This window comes from Cyclopterus lumpus, chromosome 7, assembly GCF_009769545.1.
Source record: "Cyclopterus lumpus isolate fCycLum1 chromosome 7, fCycLum1.pri, whole genome shotgun sequence".
In the NCBI taxonomy this organism is placed as follows: domain Eukaryota; kingdom Metazoa; phylum Chordata; class Actinopteri; order Perciformes; family Cyclopteridae; genus Cyclopterus; species Cyclopterus lumpus.
Genome location: NC_046972.1, coordinates 22,921,826 through 22,940,451, shown reverse-complemented (window position 1 = coordinate 22,940,451; position 18,626 = coordinate 22,921,826). Strand labels below are relative to the sequence as shown.

The 18,626-nt window shown below is 44.6% G+C and overlaps 1 protein-coding gene across 2 annotated transcripts; it reads right to left on the bottom strand.

Annotated features, from left to right (window-relative positions):
- Positions 1-1,290: 1,290 nt before the first annotated feature.
- LOC117733396 (dystroglycan-like) lies at positions 1,291-13,434 on the bottom strand. 2 transcript variants are annotated; one of them, XM_034537024.1, is made up of 3 exons: positions 13,056-13,434; positions 6,076-6,653; positions 1,291-5,313 (listed from the first exon to the last, which is right to left on the bottom strand). In XM_034537024.1, exons 2-3 carry the CDS (start codon positions 6,505-6,507, stop codon positions 2,995-2,997), a joined length of 2,751 nt encoding a protein of 916 aa, XP_034392915.1. In that variant the 5' UTR covers positions 6,508-6,653; positions 13,056-13,434; the 3' UTR covers positions 1,291-2,994. The 2 variants fall into 2 exon arrangements, with proteins under 2 accessions (XP_034392915.1, XP_034392914.1); XM_034537023.1 differs by lacking the exon at positions 13,056-13,434 and adding an exon at positions 12,884-12,983.
- Positions 13,435-18,626: the final 5,192 nt, after the last annotated feature.

Here is an 18,626-nt window from a genome sequence, read left to right as displayed (position 1 = left end):
AAATATATATACATTATATATTTATATATAAATAATATATATTTATTTAAATATATATAAATTATATATTTAAATATATAAATAAATATTTTTATATATAAATAAGTATATTTATTATATAATATATGAATATAGATATTTTTTTATATGTGTGTGTATATATGTATATATATATATATATATACACACACACACATATATATATCTCGATACATCTATCTATATCACTATATATATATATATATATATATATATATATATATATATATATATATATATATATATAAATACAAATAATGCAGATCAAATGAGATCTTTGCAATAAGTCAGTCTAAGATGAGTCTTGATCCTGTACTCGCTTTAAGGGAAAATAAACACAAAGTACACGTTGCTAAAAGAAATTTAAAAGTTTGTTTTCTAGGACGACAAGAACAACTTCTTCACCTCTTTCCAATGAGCCATCTTTACACAAGCTGCAAACCACCCAAAAAATACATTGGAGAGCAGATATTAGTCACCGGTATTGACATTTCTCCAAGAGACGTAGGAGCGCAGAGCCAGAAAAAGAAAGACTGCCCACCTCCATTCCACAAGAACCTGCTCCTAAAATACGGGACCGTCTCGCAGGAGCTGCCTGCTGTAGTAGGGTAGAGCCAGACCAGCACCGCACTGGACCCCATTGTAGGGTAGAGCCAGACCAGCACCGCACTGGACCCCATTGTAGGGTAGAGCCAGACCAGCACCGCACTGGACCCCATTGTAGGGTAGAGCCAGACCAGCACCGCACTGGACCCCATTGTAGGTTAGAGCCAGACCAGCACCGCACTGGACCCCATTGTAGGGTAGAGCCAGACCAGCACCGCACTGGACCCCATTGTAGGGTAGAGCCAGACCAGCACCGCACTGGACCCCATTGTAGGGTAGAGCCAGACCAGCACCGCACTGGACCCCATTGTAGGGTAGAGCCAGACCAGCACCGCACTGGACCCCATTGTAGGGTAGAGCCAGACCAGCACCGCACTGGACCCCATTGTAGGGTAGAGCCAGACCAGCACCGCACTGGACCCCATTGTAGGGTAGAGCCAGACCAGCACCGCACTGGACCCCATTGTAGGGTAGAGCCAGACCAGCACCGCACTGGACCCCATTGTAGGGTAGAGCCAGACCAGCACCGCACTGGACCCCATTGTAGGGTAGAGCCAGAGAATTTAATACATACACACACATTTATATTGAAAACATGTTTAATCAAGTTCCATCTTCTCAAATAAAAAGGGACTATACACCATCTTTGAGGCTTTACAAATAGTATTACATTTTATTAATATATTTTCATAAAACAAGTTTAAGACTGTATCAAAAACTCAGTAAAAACATTAGATTTTTTAACCATTTTTTCTTATGGTGATATCAGATATGAAATGTACATAATTCACATATTGTCGTTGTTGTCAACCGTCTTGAGATGATGCATTATTTTTATTTTTGTGATGGGTAGGTAAACGTTTCTTTTGTACCGTCACAAACTATAAAGTCTTTTTTTATTTATTTCTTCCATGATTGTGATCGTAAATCTAGACAATACAATTAAAAAATAAAATTATTTGCCCACGCTCTGGGCCCCCCCCCCGCCCCCCGCCCCTGTCCCCGACTAGGTTTACTTATGACGCTAACGTAATGGAGTCGATTAATTTCACAGGCACACAATTATGTACACCCCCCCCCCCCCCCCCCCTGAACCAACAACCGGCCGTGCACCAAACCCCGACGAGAGAGGCCGGGCAGCGATAATAAAGTACCCCCCCTCACCTCCTTACCCCCCCTCACACAAGACAGTGGATCCACCTCATTGACTGTCACCAATTCTCACCCCGCTGTGAACCACAGCGTTCCATTGGCCCCTTCATTATTGTTGCAGCAACCACACACGGTTTGCCTTGTGACCGCAGATATCACCGTGGCAACAGCAAAACCAGTCGTCTCACAGGCAGGTTTAGTGGCGCGCACACACCCACCCACACACACACACACACACACACACTAAAAAAGGAGAAATAAAAAGTAATTATTTGTTCTGTAACTTCATTAGGCTACATCTAGAAACGGGCGTGATCCGTGTGGCGTCTCCTTTTTTGTGGTCGAGTAGCGGAGGAATCTCAAGTCGTGGGTGTCGAGCTCGAGGATACAAGAAAAAAAAAAAGAAGAAATCTGTTCTCCTTATTGGACTAAAACGTGTTCATTTCTGCGCAAAAGACACATAGTGCAAGGTTTAACAAGAAATTGCATAAGTGCAAGGTTCGCGTGTTATTGTCGAGGGGGGGGGGAGAGAGAGAGAGTCAGAGAGAGAGAGAGTCAGAGAGAGAGAGAGAGAGAGAAATCAGAGTTAGAAGAAACAAACTGATTTGTGTGTAAAGAAAGCGTTTCATGCTTTCGGTATTTCATTCCCCTCTAGAAATAACAGGTGCAACATCTTAGTAAACCTAGCCGAAGGACAGATAAGAGTGATATAGAACTCATAAAGATTAACATGGCGAAGGGGGGGGGGGGGGGGCCTCGAGTCTGTTGTCATGGTGACATCCTGCGGGCTTTCAGTCTTTCCTGCGTCTTTATTATTTTCTATACAATAGAAATAGCACATCATTGAAGATTTAAAAAATAAAAAAGAGGACTCTTCTTGGCAAAATAAAATAAAAGAATATGCAAGAAGTCAGAAGCAGATCTGAAGAACGACAAAAAAAAAGAAAAAAGAAGAAGTACAAACTGTCCCCCGTCCGTTTGCCCTGTGCCAGTAGTAGTAGTACTTGTAGTACTTGTAGTAATTGTACGATAGTGTCTTATCCATGATGGTCAAATATGTGGGTGTGGTCGCCTGCTCCTCTACAAAAGTCAAAGCCGTTTTAATTCAACACATGTAAAATTACTCCTGTTGGTAGTTTTTTTTTTTTTTTAACAACGCACCCGCTTTCCAAAAAAACGAAAGCCCCCCGGTGTGCGTTAGGGAGGCACGTAGGGGGGTGGGGACCTGTAGGAGGTCATGTTCTTGGGGCGAGAGCCCTTGCCCTCTATGGGGACGGTAAATGGTGGCGGGGGCTGGTAAGGAGGCGCGTTGGGGTCGTCGTCTTGATAAATGGAGTACTCCTCCATTAGATCCTGGTCCAGCAGGGTGCTGTGCGGACCGGACATGTTGGGGTACTCCGGAGGGGGAAGCGGGGGCTTTTCCTCCTGCAGGATGAGCGGGATGCTGGAGGACGGCGGCGACTTGGAATCGTCCAACTCGTCCGCGAATATTATGGGGACCCCCTTCTTGATGAACGTGGCCTGCTCCTCGATGGTCATCTTGCCCCTGCGCTTCTTGCGGTAGCAGACCATGGCGATGATGCCGGCGATGAGCAGCAGGGCGGCCACCACGACGGCAGGAATGACCGTGTGCAGGTAGACGTCGTCGCTGCTCCTCCGACCCGTCCCGGGCGACGGCGTGGCGGTGGGGAGAGCCGGCATGGGCACCACCCCCGGCGGGACGAAGGTGTAGCTCTGACATTTATTGGTGCCGCGGATGGAGATGTTGATGGGTTTGAAATCGGGCTCCATGGCTTTGGCGAAGACCGGCTTCGGCGTCCCTTGGGGGTCGGCGATCCTGTTGCTGAGGACTGAGATTTGGTCCTTTGGACAAGGGCTCTGCTGCAGACTGTTATTGGTCCACTCCACCACAATGGAGCCCCTGGTGATGCTCCTGAGGGTCACCGTGCTGCTGTTGCGATCGCCGAGGGCGTACGCCAACTTTTTGGTCAGAAGAATCTTCTTGTGGACGTCGTTGCTCAACGTTTTGGGGTCACCGTGGAACCGCGCAGCGAACACAACGGATGGCTTGTCGTGACTCGACCAACGGTTGACTTGAACCTCGAAGGCGTCCATGATGCTCTTCCCACCCTTGTCCGTGGCCAGCATGAAGAACTCGTGTTTGCCCGCGTGCTGCTCCTCCGGTAGGCCGTACAACAGCTGGATAGTGCTGTTGAACTGTATCCAAGATGTTTCGTTGACCGCTTCTTTGGGCGTCTGTTTCAGAGTCAAACGCAGCTTGTCGGTAGTACCGTCCTCCCGGTCGTAGAAGGTATCCGGAGGAATCTTGACCTCAAAGTATGTGCCGACCCAGGCGTTCACCTGATCGATGGCATTGCGGATCTCTGGGTTTTGATTTTGGTCAGGAGTCAACGTCAGAGGAGTGGTGCGTTTGGGCGGTTTAGGCGTGGTGGACTTGGGCTCCCGGGGAGCCGGGGTGGAGGTTTTGATTTTCTTGGGTTTCCTCGTGGCTGAGGGTTTGGGTCTTTTGGTGGTGCTCGGCGGTGTCGGCAAAGCGGTGGCCTCCACAATTGTAGGCCGGGTCATGGTGGGCAGAATGGGGATGGTGCTTGTGGTTCCTAGTACCCTCGTGGGTTGGGGAGGTCCAAATACAGGCGTGTGGGCTATCTGATCTCTGACCCTCATAGTGGGCTTCACCGGAAGAGGCAAAGGACCCCGGACGGGGGGAGCAGAGTGTTCTGTTGCCAGGGCGATGGAGGGCGAAGTTGGCGTGGGAACCACTCGGACGGGGGGCTCTGGGTGAGAAGTCGGGGGAAGCAGGGAGGGCACCGGGGTGGGAGTGTTGTACAACTGCCGCCGGACCCGTTTCACTCCATGGGGCTTTTTGTTCACGATGTGCCAGCCGACCACCGGGTAACCCAGCCTGGCTGACATGGTGCCGTCCTTTGCCGAGGATTGGACGCTGTCAATGTCGGGGATGCCGCCCTGGTCGAGGGCGCATCCTAGTTTCCACGACAGGAGCGCCCCGTTTTCCACCACTTTCTTGGCATTCCCCGGTCCGGCCATGAAAGCGGACATGTCGAATAAACGGTTGTTTACAACCGGGACCACCCGCATGTGCTCCAGGGGCACGTGGGAGAATTTCCTCATGACGCCCAGTAGGTTGACCCTCTGCTCGGCGACCATCTTGGTCAGGTCGGCATCCAGGATGACAGTGAGGACGGTGACGAGCTCCTCGGCGCCGCAGGTGAAAGGCTGGACGCCGCCGCCGCCACCGCCGTCGGACTGCGGGGCGAGCAGGGTCGGCTCGGCGTCCGCTCGCTCTTCCGGGTACACTTCGATAGAGAAGACCGTACTCGGGGACACTTGGTTGCCGGTCTTCTCCGTCGTCTCCTCTCCAGACGCCAAGATATGGTGCACGCCTTTATCCTGCTCCAGGGCCAAGCCTCTCAGGATGCAGCTCTCTTTGTCCCAGTACAGCCAATAGGGTAACGTCTCCTTTCCCATTTCGGTGAGCTGCAGGTGGAGAAAAAGAAGAAGGAAACACAATCACTGTTTTGTACTAGTGGCATCTTAAAAATACTTAGTTTGACTAGGAACTTTCAAAAAAAATATGAAACATGAAATATTGGCAATTATGGAGTTGTATTTAAAATGTTTGGTAATTAATAAAACTGTGAATATATTAGCATACATAAAACCCTGTATTTAATGGTTTGATATTGAACAAGCTGCTAGTTTAACAGGAGCTAGAAAAACGGAATAGATGAATGCAAATCTTTCAAATATCTACAGTAAAAAAAGAAAACTAAAATAAAACGGAAATGCTTTTACCATCTCCACAAAATCCCCTCCTCCATATTCCATTCAGTTTATCAGATCTTGCCGAATATGAACAGGAAGCAGAGTGAGCTTCCATTGATAATAACCATGCGAGTCATCACTCTTCATTTTTCAGTCATTGCAGTGTGACAGGATATCATTCTGCATCAGCACTTGGGCCAATAATAATCTCATCTCATTCACAAGTCAGACGGGAACAAATTGTACCGACGTCGGCTTCAATCAGCAGGGATACATATTATTTATTTATAATATATATATATATGGACAGAGAAAGAAATACTGTTTGTCGGCATAAGGGACATAAAAGAACAATAAAAGACCCATCGTCTTACTATAAGTTCACAAATTATACTGTGCTGGGTCAATGTAAACTTATAAAAGAGAGAAAACATGTAAATGTTCTCATCACATCTAATCTCCAGGGTTACTTACACGGACATTACAGGTTGCATTTGCCGGTCCCGGAGGAACCTTCAACTGAAACACCTGGCCGACGATCGCCGAGGAGTCGGGGATGCCGGTGTGCACTCCCCCGTTCTTCGCAGAGTACTCTGGGACGACCGCAGTCGTTCCCTCGGCCACGGAAGACGCCGCGGCCCGGAGCTCGGAGAGCACGGAGGACTGCATGGAGGCCTCCAGTTCCAACGAGAGCATCTCCACCAGCGCGTCCTGCTGCTCCGGCGCGGCCCCCTGGGCCATGGTCACCAGGAGCCCGATTATCAGAGGGATAGTCCTGTGGGAAAGAAGCGCGCTCCTCCCGGCGGCGGCGCCGCGGAGGCGGCTCGCGTCTTTCCGTTTATAGTGCATAGCAAAAGGCCTTCGGTCCGCCCAACAGATGTCTGTGACGCACTCAAGAGGCCACATGCGACCGGCGTCGGTCCGATGATACGCTCGCGGGTCGGATTCCCTCAGTTATTGGCTGGGCTCACGGATTCAGTGGTTTCTCTTTGCCGTCCTCTGTGATCCATGAAGAGATCTTTGGCAGCCCGTTAGACAGCCATGTCAGCCAGCTACACGATGGAGAAAGAACAAACACAAACATGAGTGTGACAATAAAACAACAACAAACATCAGCGCACACATTCAAAACACTTGCACAGTAAACTTTCTGGTTATGTTGATTCATAGTCTCAACACATCAGCCCACTGCAAGGTTAATTTATTGAATATGAAAAGAGAAACAACAACTCGGAGGATGAATTTAGGAGTCTCTTATCCCGAGGAAAGCTAATAAAAAATCAACTTTACCAAAAGCCTCTTATATCTTAATATGATCTGAAGGCTACCAAAATAAAAACTCAAATGTCAACAGTCTACATTGACTAAGATAAACACTAAAATGCTTTTAGTGAACTAAATTTAAAATGGGATAAAAAAAAAGGGGGAGCGTGACGAATAAAAAGACATGAAAATGTGAAATACTCTCCCGTGATTAGTGTACGTCTAGAGCTTTTATTTTGAAAGGAAAAGACAGGAGCGGGTCTGTTCCGTCACGGTTGAAAAAGAGTGACAAACGCTCCTTATTTTTAATATTTATTTTCCTCATCAATAATTGTTGCAACTCAGCCTGTTCTGCACAACATGAATGGCCGATGCCTTTATCCGCTAAGAAAAGTAAAAAGACACAATCAACTAATATATAATTAGAGAAAGCGACAGAAAGGAGGAAAGTAGACCGTCTAGTTTAAATCTCTATTATATAAGATCTGGATCATGTTTGGAATAAAATAAACTGCAATTAAGTTATTTGTGCGAACAGCGTGAATTATATTTCCATTTTTTTAATATAGACAATCCACTTGTGCTTTCAAAGTAATGAACATTTAGAGAAAAGAAACGACACATCGATCTCCTACCGATCTTCACGTCTTTCTTTTTTTTCCCCTTCTTTTTTTAGCAATAGCGATTCTCACGAGCTGCACGAGAGGCAAAAAGGTTGTTTGTCTTGGTTGTAAGTTTTAATTAGGTGCCCTGGGGGTTGGAATTAAGAGTCTCCATTGTGCTGACCCGGCCAACCTCAATCCTGTAGCACTCAGAAACAGGCGGGGAGGGAGGGTCATCCAGTCGCCTGGAATCCGAATGCCGGACTCTCGCACACAAAAAGCCGCCGTGACGTCAATGTGTTTGTACGAAAATGTGCCTCTTCACAGCCAAGACCCTCCGAAATAATGACGTCTGGGTGAGGGGCAGTTTAGACTTATTACGGATTAGTGAATAGCTCGTAATTCACTACTCAACATTCTGATCAACAACCTCGCACACACACACACACACACACACAATATTTGGATGATTCATAGAAGAAACAGCCGGTGAATGAGTTGCAATGAGAAGGGGTATCTCATTAGGAACCAAATGTAGATTAATTTGCCCTAATATGGGCAGGAGCATCCGCTCAAGTTATAACACGACTGAACATAATGAGAGGTGGTCTTTTGAACATAATAATGAGGGGTAGTCATGTGGCCTTCCAGTAAACCAGCTCCTCCTGGAGCCAATGAAGCTTCGCTTCCACGAGAGTAGTTTGCTTCCCTCGTTCTTTCTCTCTCTCCCTCTACTCAGACAATCGATCACACACATTTCTTTTTAACTTTAATAGCTGCAGCTCTGATGTCTGACATTCAAAACATCTAGTTTTGATCTGTTCAAAATCCATAACATTTTAATTCAGTTTTTTTTTTTTTAGTTCCCCAACCTTTAAAACCCATTTAATTTAGGCTAGTTTGCAATTCACGCGTTAAAAAAAAAAAAACAAGGCGGCTTATTAAACAGTTGAGTGACTGTATTTTGCCAGCTGAATGGGGGAAGAGAGACTTTCAATGGAAAACATGTCTGCAGGTGGTGGGAGTGATCGGACACTCTGTGGAAATTGGCAATAATGTTCGTAAAAAAAAAAACTGCAGCTGCTGCTTCTAAATTTTATATCGCACGTCGCAAAAGGAGAAGAATTAAAAAAGGATTTAATATATTCTTTTGAAGATATTGACCTCAGACCACTTAAACATGCTTAACAATAGCCTTTTTGTAATTGTGTGTTGCATGTACTGTATAATTTAAATCACTTTATTCTTATTTTACCAATGATAAAACGGCCTTTGGAGAAGCCGCTAAATAAATAATCAACTACATAACTGAATTGTTTAGTTCCAATCGTCTCTGCCAAATCAATATCCAGCCTCTGTTTAAAAACCTGCCAAAATCTGACCACTAACAGCTCCATTTTTGCAAATGAGGTTTATGTGGATTCAAGTCAATCTCTCTCCTTCACTCATTTTTTTTAATAACTGCCCACAATATTCTGATCCGATCGTACGGGTTGTAAGATAGTGGTGTCCAGCTTGGCCGGGTGCTATTGAGATTGGCCAACCCACTGCTTTTTGCATTGGGTAATGTATGAATCACACCCGAAACAAAAAAAACATTCATCCCAGTAAGGCAGCTACAGTCAGTTACATGTCGTGCTGGGGAAGAAAAACAAAAAACTGTCTACTGCCAAAAACATTGGCTAATGTATGCAACGACAACTCAGAAGCTTATTCTGTAATCTATGCATGCCGGTTTTCAGTATACATGACAATGATTAATATCATTAATATATGGTGCGGTATTTCTGGCACAAAAAATGGGAACTGTTGTGACTCGACTTGCCAGCTGAGAAAAACTAGAACATATAATCAAATCCACAGGGGGCCCCCCCCCCCCCTTCTCCTGTACCATGCACCTTGCTGCATGGAGTCTGAAATGCTAGATAGACAATGAATTAACATACAAATGGAAAACATAAAAAGAATGATCCAATACAAAAAAGACACTGAAACATTTAAAAATTAAAAAAAAGTAGTAACACTGGTTATCCGTTTAGGCTTGCGTGTGATTGTGTCGCCTACTCACAAATGGGCGGAGGGTACCGAGTCATGCCTCGCCTAACCTCCACCGTGTCGAGACATGCGTCTGGCCTCTTTGTTTCCTCAGGAACTAAAAACACCAAAGGAGCCTCTTCTACTTAAACAGCCTCAGTCTTCAATAGCCTAGGCAAAGCATATTGCTCGATTCATCCGTCAAGTTGTGTTTGTATGTAAAACACAAACATTAACATAGGTTTTTACCCATAAGCCTAATTTAATTCAGAATGAGAGCACCTCACCTCAGGCTGTTGCCACACACACACACACACAGGGAAAAAACAACAACATCTGAGCATCAAAGTAAGCTTTTCCATGATGTGGCCTAGATTCTATTGCGTTCTCATTTCACAGTGCGCGAGTAATTAAGAATACAATTCAAATGTCGTCTCATTGGGCGATGTGGAACAGTTTTAATGTGTCGATTTTAAAGCGCTGTTTTGCGCGCCGTACTAATGAACAGTATTAAAATGAATGTGCATAGTAAAGCGTGTAATGAGGATGTGTCATTTAAGGAAAGAGCCAACAATCGAAAACATGACTTAACAAGATGAAGCCATGACGCCAGCTGTTGATACTAGGATCGACTTAAAAAAAAAAGAAAAAAGGAGATGGGACCGATTCCATTAAATATCGGTATCGAGTTCCAATGGGACGCAATTCACCTATCCAATAGTATTGATCCGGGTGCAAAGGAGCTCGTTAAAAACAACTCAATAAAGATTCATTAAAATGCTCAGTAACTACACAAACTTTAACTAGAAGCTATATAAACGGACACGTTCCTTTGGCTTTTAAAAGAGGACGATTAGATTCCCTCACTGTGCTCCCAATGAACCATATTCAACATTGAGACGTACTCCTGGCATATATATATATATATATATATATATATATATATATATATATATATATATATATATATATATATATATATATATATAGCTATTCCATCAGATTTCCAACTCTGCATGGTAGCCATGGCAACCTCTCACCACTTCCTCTATTCAAAGTCCGACACACCGACCTCCGGCCTCGACTTTTACCACTCGATCGAAATGAAACGCGCTTACGAAGACGTTTGGGTCGCGCCACACGCCGTTTACTAACAAAGCAGGTGAAGCAGACACGCACATTGTTTTTTATAACTTATGTGATTTAAACTAATTTATAGAAATCTTCTAGTAGATGATAATTAACGTAAATAGAAAAATAAATGAAAGAAAGGGGCGGGGGGGGATTTGCACTCCTGCACCTGTTTGTATGTGAAGCCTACAACAGTTCAAATAAATTGCCTTGAAACAATACTAATGTATGAATTATATCGTATCGGCAGTCGGATCAGAGCTTAAAAATAAAAGCGTATACTTCAGAGCACACTCAAAATAAAAACCTGCATTGATCACAGTGCTTATAAAAAGGGGAGTAGTGTGCATTGTTGTTATTGTCATGAACACTACAGCATTGGGGCTAAGCTATATGGCCCACCGCTAAAAATATGTAAGACACGTATTTATTTTCGGAGTTGAGTATAATGCAACTTAATTTCCCACTAAAAACCAATTAAAACCTCATTGTTTCTATCAGGAGCCCTTTTTATGTTTAGTAGACAGTACAATGACACACACAGGCTTGAGTGTGAGTGGTTTCTGCCCATTTCAAAAATTGACGCCTGCACTACTGGGTGTGGGGGTGGTGAGAACGTTTACAACCACGGCATCCATGCTTTCTTCAGGTCAACAGTAGTTAAAAGCTCGAAAAACCATCAAAAATAATTAGGACTCCGATGCACAGTGGCACTCAGGGCCAATTGAATTGACGTACCACATCCAGCAGCCTCTAGTGCATGAGCTGAATAACAAACGGATCCACAAGACAAGCTTGCCTTGCGATTGGATGTTTCCCTTGTGTTGCCTCCTACACACACACACACACGCACACACACGTAATGAAATATGCGGAGAGAAAACACCAACTCGGCCTTGGCTGAGTGAAAGTCTAACCTGGCATGATGACCTGAGATTAACTCGTTTAACGCTACAGGGAGGGGGGTGAAACTACTATGGCGTCAGTGTTAGAAAGCACTTTCTTGTGTGTGTGTGTGTGTGCGTGTTTCTATGAGTTCACTTGGAGTCAAAAGCCTAAAGCGAAGGTAAAGTTACGAGTGTAAAACAATGTTAACGCTCAATCACCGCCCCATAAAGCTGCTTCCCAACAAGTAAGATAAAATAGCTGTTATGGTGCCAACTGTTATCGCCTTGATTTAGTGAGTTTTGCTGGTTGATTGTCACACACACACACACACACACACACACACACACACACTATGACATTTACAACATAACAAAAGATAGAACAATCTTTTAAAGAACACGTTGGGGAAACTCAACTGGGTTATAACAAGCCCCTGAATCAAAATTAACAAAGATAAAAGGAGGGGGGGGGGGGTTGTACGATTAAACAAATCACAGACGTCACTCTCGGGGTTGACATTTGCGTCCCCGGTAGCCGTCTTACAGCGACCGTTAGCTCAACCGCAACTGAAAACGTTAGCTTAACCAACTGAAACATTAGGCTGAAACGAGTGAAAACGTTAGCTAAAACAACTGAGACGTTAGCTTAACCCACTGACACGTTAGCTAAACCCACAGACGTTAGCTTAACCCACTGACACGTTAGCTTAACCAACTGACACGTTAGCTTAACCCACTGACACGTTAGCTAGCTAAACCTACTGAGACGTTAGCTAAACCCACTGACACGTTAGCTTAACCCACTGAGACGTTAGCTAGCTAATGGGCCCGTTTCAGTCCTCATCCACCCCCACCACCCTAAATGATTCATTTCTTAGTGTGTAGCCGAGGCCTTGTGTTAAACATTAACGCCTCCTTCGCCGTTCAACCTTGATACACAACTCCATAGCCCCTCACGGCGAGTGGACTCTCGTCTTTACCCAGAGTATGAACCCCCTGAAACGGGCCCAGCAGTTAACCGTTAAGCGCATCCAACGCTAGCGCGTGAGGTGCACCTGTTTTATTCTAGGCGAAAGCGAGCTGCCACACAAAACACCTCGCTAACTCCACAAATAAGAAAAAACAACCCAACCACACTGCAGCTAACGTCGGCTCGTTTAAGCATCACTGTCGGTGCTATAAAAAAAAAAAGAAGAAGAAGAAAGAAGCTCCGTCGTTCTTGTAAACGTTAACCCACCCTACACGAGTCGAATAAGCGAACAAACCCGGCCAACGAGCGGGGGGGGGAGAGCGGGGGGGCTAACCCTAAAGCTAACGTCGAGAGTGACCCAAAAAAAAATATATATATATATTAGCTGCGGTTACCTGTCCTGTATCAGCGGGCGCGTGTGTCGGTGCTGCCAACGAACCGACTCCACACACACATACATGATGACGGCGGCCTTTTTTTTTTTTTAAACATTTTTTTTTTTTTAATATAGAAACATAACACACCCCCCCTTCCCCCCCTACACACGGAAAAAAGATGCAAACTGACCTTGTTAGCGAGCTACCGTGAGCTAACTCGCGCAGCGGTGTGTCCTCTTCCACCCGGAGAGCGCCGCGGAGACTTGCAAAATGCCATTAAACATGCACTTTCTCTTCTCCCACCGACACCCCCCCTCAAACAACCTCAGCGCCACAGACGAATATCGTCTTCTTTTTTTTTTCCGAAAGTAGAGTATCTAGGGCACAGTAGTCCCCCCTCCCCAAAAAAAAAAAGAAGAAGAAAGGGGGAAAGCGATATCTCTTGTCCCCTCCCCTCCTGGTTTAGTTTATTATACGGATAGTTGGGAGTTATGTCGGCGGTAACCCCTCCCTGGCTGCCTCGGTCCTCCTCGCAGACAGGTCTACAGGTTGAGACCGATCGTGTGTGTGTGTGTGTGGGTGTGCGTGTGTGTCAGCGTGACTCCGCCTCCACTTGTTTTATTTTGTATTATTTGGAGACATGCAGGTGAAACAAAAAGACTGTAGGAGGACAGGTAGATGCATGCACTTTTTTTTTTTTTTTTTTTTTTTTGGTTAGGTGCACAAAATAAAAAAAATGTTTAGGTGCACAAAATATTTCCATTCACAGTTGAACTGCGATGACGCCAAGGCAACATTCAACTGTGGGAAAAAAAAATGTGATAAAGGAAAAAAGTTTCCATCTTATCATACAAAGACACACAGTTAGACAACAGTGGCATGATTGTTATTCATGGCGTCTTTGTATTGTATTGTATTTATTTTATGGACTCGTGTGAAGAAATAAAGATGAATAATTGTCTTAAACGCTTCCATCTCCTGAGACTTTGCATAACAACTGTCAGCCAATAGACATGCAGGACCTTCATGGCTTTAGCTCCTGCCGTGCCCTTGTGATTACTATATGTTTTCAAGAGGCAGTAAGCATCATATGGAATGTGTAAATCTGCACACAATAACTCAGGACAGAATACAACAAAAGGAATTAACCAAAGCACCATATACACAGTAGTAGGTTTGAAAGACATAAATGGCCTAACGCTATCGTAAAAAAAAAAAAAATCCAACCTCATAGCCTTCCTTGCAATAAAAAAAACGTAGACATTGAAGATAAGTATCTGTTTTTATGAAAATATGTCTCAACAACAAACAAACACAAAAAGGCACTTCCACCTACAATAATGTCCTGTAGTAACAGAAACACCCCCCCCCCCCCCGAAGAGATCTCTCGCCGATACTGTATCTGTGCTTTTATGGCGTCTCCTCACACGGGGGGAGGGGGGGGGGGGGGGGGGGAGGTTGTTAGTGTTATGACCTCCGCCGGGAGATAATGGGACCTTGGATCAGTGACATTTTGGGCTGGTGGCGTGTTGTGGCTTTATGCTCAAGGACCTCTCGTGGTTGCAGACTGCTAAAAGACATTTTATTCGGCATCCGCCTCACATTTACACTCGTATTGTGATTGTCACCCCCCCCCCCCCCCCCCCCCCACCTCCTCTCCCCAAAATAATAGACTCAAAGCCTAAATAAACGCGTGAAGTCGAGGCGACGCAGCTGCCAGCACAGAGCCGCTGCAGACATCTGCGTAGATAAGAATGTATCTGTAGAGTGAGGCGTCCGATAGGCGTGAGCACAACGTACACAACGCGATCCAACAGGGTTACCGCTGCTCGTGTGTTTCCTCAAAGTCGAGGCCCGATTCGCGGTCCAAAGGTCATGTTTGTTCAAAGAGCTGTGCTGAAAAGTGACACATTTTTCTTCTTGTTTGCGCAGGTTAAAATACGAAGTCTTTATCTGCAAAACATTTCCACATCAAAAGTCGCTCCGTCAATACGAGAGAGAAAAAAAAAAAGGTTCTGCATTGACTTTGGTATCAATACTCGTAATGATGGGGAACAAAAATCTATCTTTGGGAGGAAACGTTCATCGGCCCGGTTGAGGAATATATATCGGGTGATTTTATCGCCGGGTTGCGTCGGGGTACCTTAGCGCGCGAGAGGCTTATGTTGCACGCAGTTTGCAATAAATGTGCATTTGCATCAGTGCATCCGGAGCTGCTGAGTGCAGACAACTGTGATGTTAGTCACAAGATTCAAGCATGTGGTTGTTCGGGGGGGGGGGGGGGGATGAAGTGTCAAGGGGGCATAATTAAAGTTAGTATAGAGGTATATTTAGTTATATTTAGTCTGTGCTTCAATATATATATAATCTCCTCTGCACACATGAAATATAAGGTTATGTACTACTGCCTGTTACCATGGTTTAGTAGTACTCTACTTAAAGTTACTGGTAATAAAGCCGTCTCAAATGAATCCTGACGCCTCTATATGACCTTCATAATAATAATGAGAGGCTTTCTAAAGGGAGTCTGTTAACACTACCACTTGTGTCCACAGGGGGCGCCATAATCTACACAGAATGAAAAAGTTCCTGATGGTACCTTTAAGTAAAAAAATAGCAATGCAATGTAAATATATATATACTCTGCACACTTCTGTGAAAAGTTAAATACCTGCATTCAAGATTTAGGTCAGAGTAACCAGAGAAGTGTACTTAAAAGTATTAAAGTAAGCTTCTTGGGCATAATAGTCCCTTTTCAGAGAGACATATTTTTAAACCTATATTATTGGAATGTTATTACAGACGCTTTAGCACGTATTTCAACTGCTTTATGCACCGTTTGGATGAATTAACAACGCACAGCATTATATCGTATGAATCTTGTACTTTTTTTTGTAACTAGAAGTATAACAGTATAACATTGAACTACTCAAATTGAGTAAATGTACTTAGTTACTTTCCGCCATATAGCAATCATGGAGATACGCCATCTCTAATGAAGCTTTTTAGTATAAAATGATGTATAAAGTTTATGTTCTCCGTCTTTCTGCACCTTGAAGATTCCTTGAGATTCCTTTTCTTCACCTTGAAGACTTCCTACCTTCCACTTTTAAAGCCGAACAGACACACACACACACACACACACACACACACACACACACACACACACACACATAAAGAAGGTGACATTTTTTCTTTGTTAAGATCTCTTTGAGCCGATATGAATGACTGGGTATATTAGCCTGCATTATTATGGAGGTTTAAAATAGGGCACGGGGCTCTATTGGGAACGATGTACTTCGCGAGAGGAAGGAAAGCTTTAAGGAAAGAGGAACGACTCCCAGACCGACAGCCAGTGTTGAAGAATAGACAAGCAAAAAAAATACTTAAAAACGAAACCGCAATCACGGATGTCATTACGGCGCTCCCCAAATGTGTCCGTGGAAATTGGCCTTCTTATCGTTCACTTCGCCGACAAATGATTTGATGTCACGCTTTTTTTCCTCCATCAACGCACATCATCATAAACTATAAACTGTGTGAATATCTTGGAGCGAGACTCCACGATGGTCATGGTGACAACGGACAAAAATAGAGCTTTCGTATACTAATAAAAACCCATGGCAAGCGTGATTAGGATTTTAAAGACACGGAGGAGGGGGGCTGTCCGTAATAGTTCACAGACCTGTCAATCATCCGAATCCCCCCCACCACCCCTGACTCTCAGTTCACCCCGACAAGGCGACAGAAACAAAGGGCGTGCATGTCGTGTCTGCGCGAGCGAATAATAGATTGAACATTAAATTAAAAAGGGAACACGTTCAAGTGATTCAATTAGTTTCCAAACACGTATAAAAAGGATTTATTATCGGAAAACATCGTTCCATTTGTTAGACACAGGTTTGCTTTTTCGAACATCGCGGCACACACAACAAATTCAGAGAGAACAATACGCCTCTTTTTTTGGGGAGGGGTGTAATTGTGTTACATCTCTTAATCGTCTCTAAATCTAATGAATGCGCCCATCAGCGCAGACTTAATATGTAAATTGCGTCAGCGGAGAAGAATGCATTCATTTCACAGCGGTTGCCGTTTCCGTCGTCCTACTGTTTACACTTCAGGCGTGTTATGGATGAGGGATTTCCAGCCGGCTCTCTTTCTTTTTGCCAGAGCACACACACACACACACACACACACACACACACACACACGCACACACACACGCACATACACACACACGCACACACATCTGCAGGTTTACCAGACCCCGATAGCACCCACCAGCTTTCATGTGATTGCATTTATCAATCTGAGTTTTGATGTGTGAGCACAGAGCGAAGAAAGAGAACGGATTACAAATCAGCTGACTCCCCACATTTTCTTCCAAGTGACTTATTAGGAGGGTTATTCTGAGCGGACTGTTGGACCGCAGAAGGGGGGGGGGGGGGGTAAGACCCTCAATGGAGCCAATCTTCCACCTTTCTCACAATGCCAGATTGCTTCCGACAACCATTTTCGGTTTCACTCAATAACAAGCGGAAATATCCCCTTTTCTGCTTTGCTCAAGGAGCTCTTTTTTTCTTGTCACCTTTCATATTTCTAAAATACTTCGCCCCATAATAGTTTTTGGTTCGGTTCCCACAAGGCCGCAGCGCATTCGCGGGAAGGCCATTTTTTTTTTTTTTACGTCACGCAATCTGTGCCACTTCCTTTCCAAGGGTTTCCAAGAAGCTATGTCATCACCGCTGCACGCTTGTGCTGAAATAAGCTCTGTGAAAACATCACACTTTAGAGTGACAACCAAAAAGAAAGAAATACTAACGCGTCTCATTGAAGAAGAAAAAGCAAATTGAAACATGTAGTTTCATCTTGTCACATTTACGCGTGTAAATTAATCCCGTCCGAGCCTTTTTAGCCGCGTTAGCTGATAATTCGCCAATTACACTGCGTAATTCTTCCACCTCATCGGAGACCCTCGAAAAAGGCAATTACAGGGGGATTGGACATCAGCAAGTCTCGTACGTTGGACCAGTGGCAGATCAGGCCGCTCCATTACAGAGTAAACACACATCCTCTTCGGGACACCTCAAGCTGAATGCTATATAGTTGGGAGGAAAAGCCCTTAATGGCCTCTGCGATTGGGGGTAATAGTCTCCTCATCAGAGACAAATAGGCCTAATGACTATATAACACATCAAGGGGACATAAGCAAATATTGAAATCAGCAAACTTGGCCAGAGGCTGACCCCAATGAATAGCCGATATTGCACCAGAACCAGATTACTGGATACTCATTAGCCCCTAAATGTGTGCAGAGAGTCTTTTAGCAGTTGTCTGAGATACCCGTAACACAGTCCATCACTGCTGTAATGTCCTCAACCCTCAAACTATGTAACCCTGCTCACCCGCCGGTTCTCTTCAATTACAGATCCGGACAACTTCCGTCGCTAAAGTAATCAGTCTCAAAGTAATCAGTCTCAAAGTAATCAGTCTCAAAGTAATTCCGTGAGAGGCTTTCTGTTTTCCACGGTTTTGAAGCCTCGAGTTTGTCACGTTTGGCGCCGTTTGACGCCGTGTTAGCGACCAGTCAAGCGTTGTAGCCCCGCCCCTAAAGCCCACTCTGCTTTATGGTCTGTTTGACTCTAAATGGACCATATGTACTAAATGAACATCAGTCTGTATTGAAGAAGACTTGAAACTAGAGATTGAGACCATAAACTCATGTTTACAATGTTTACTGAGGGAATAAATCAAGAGAAGT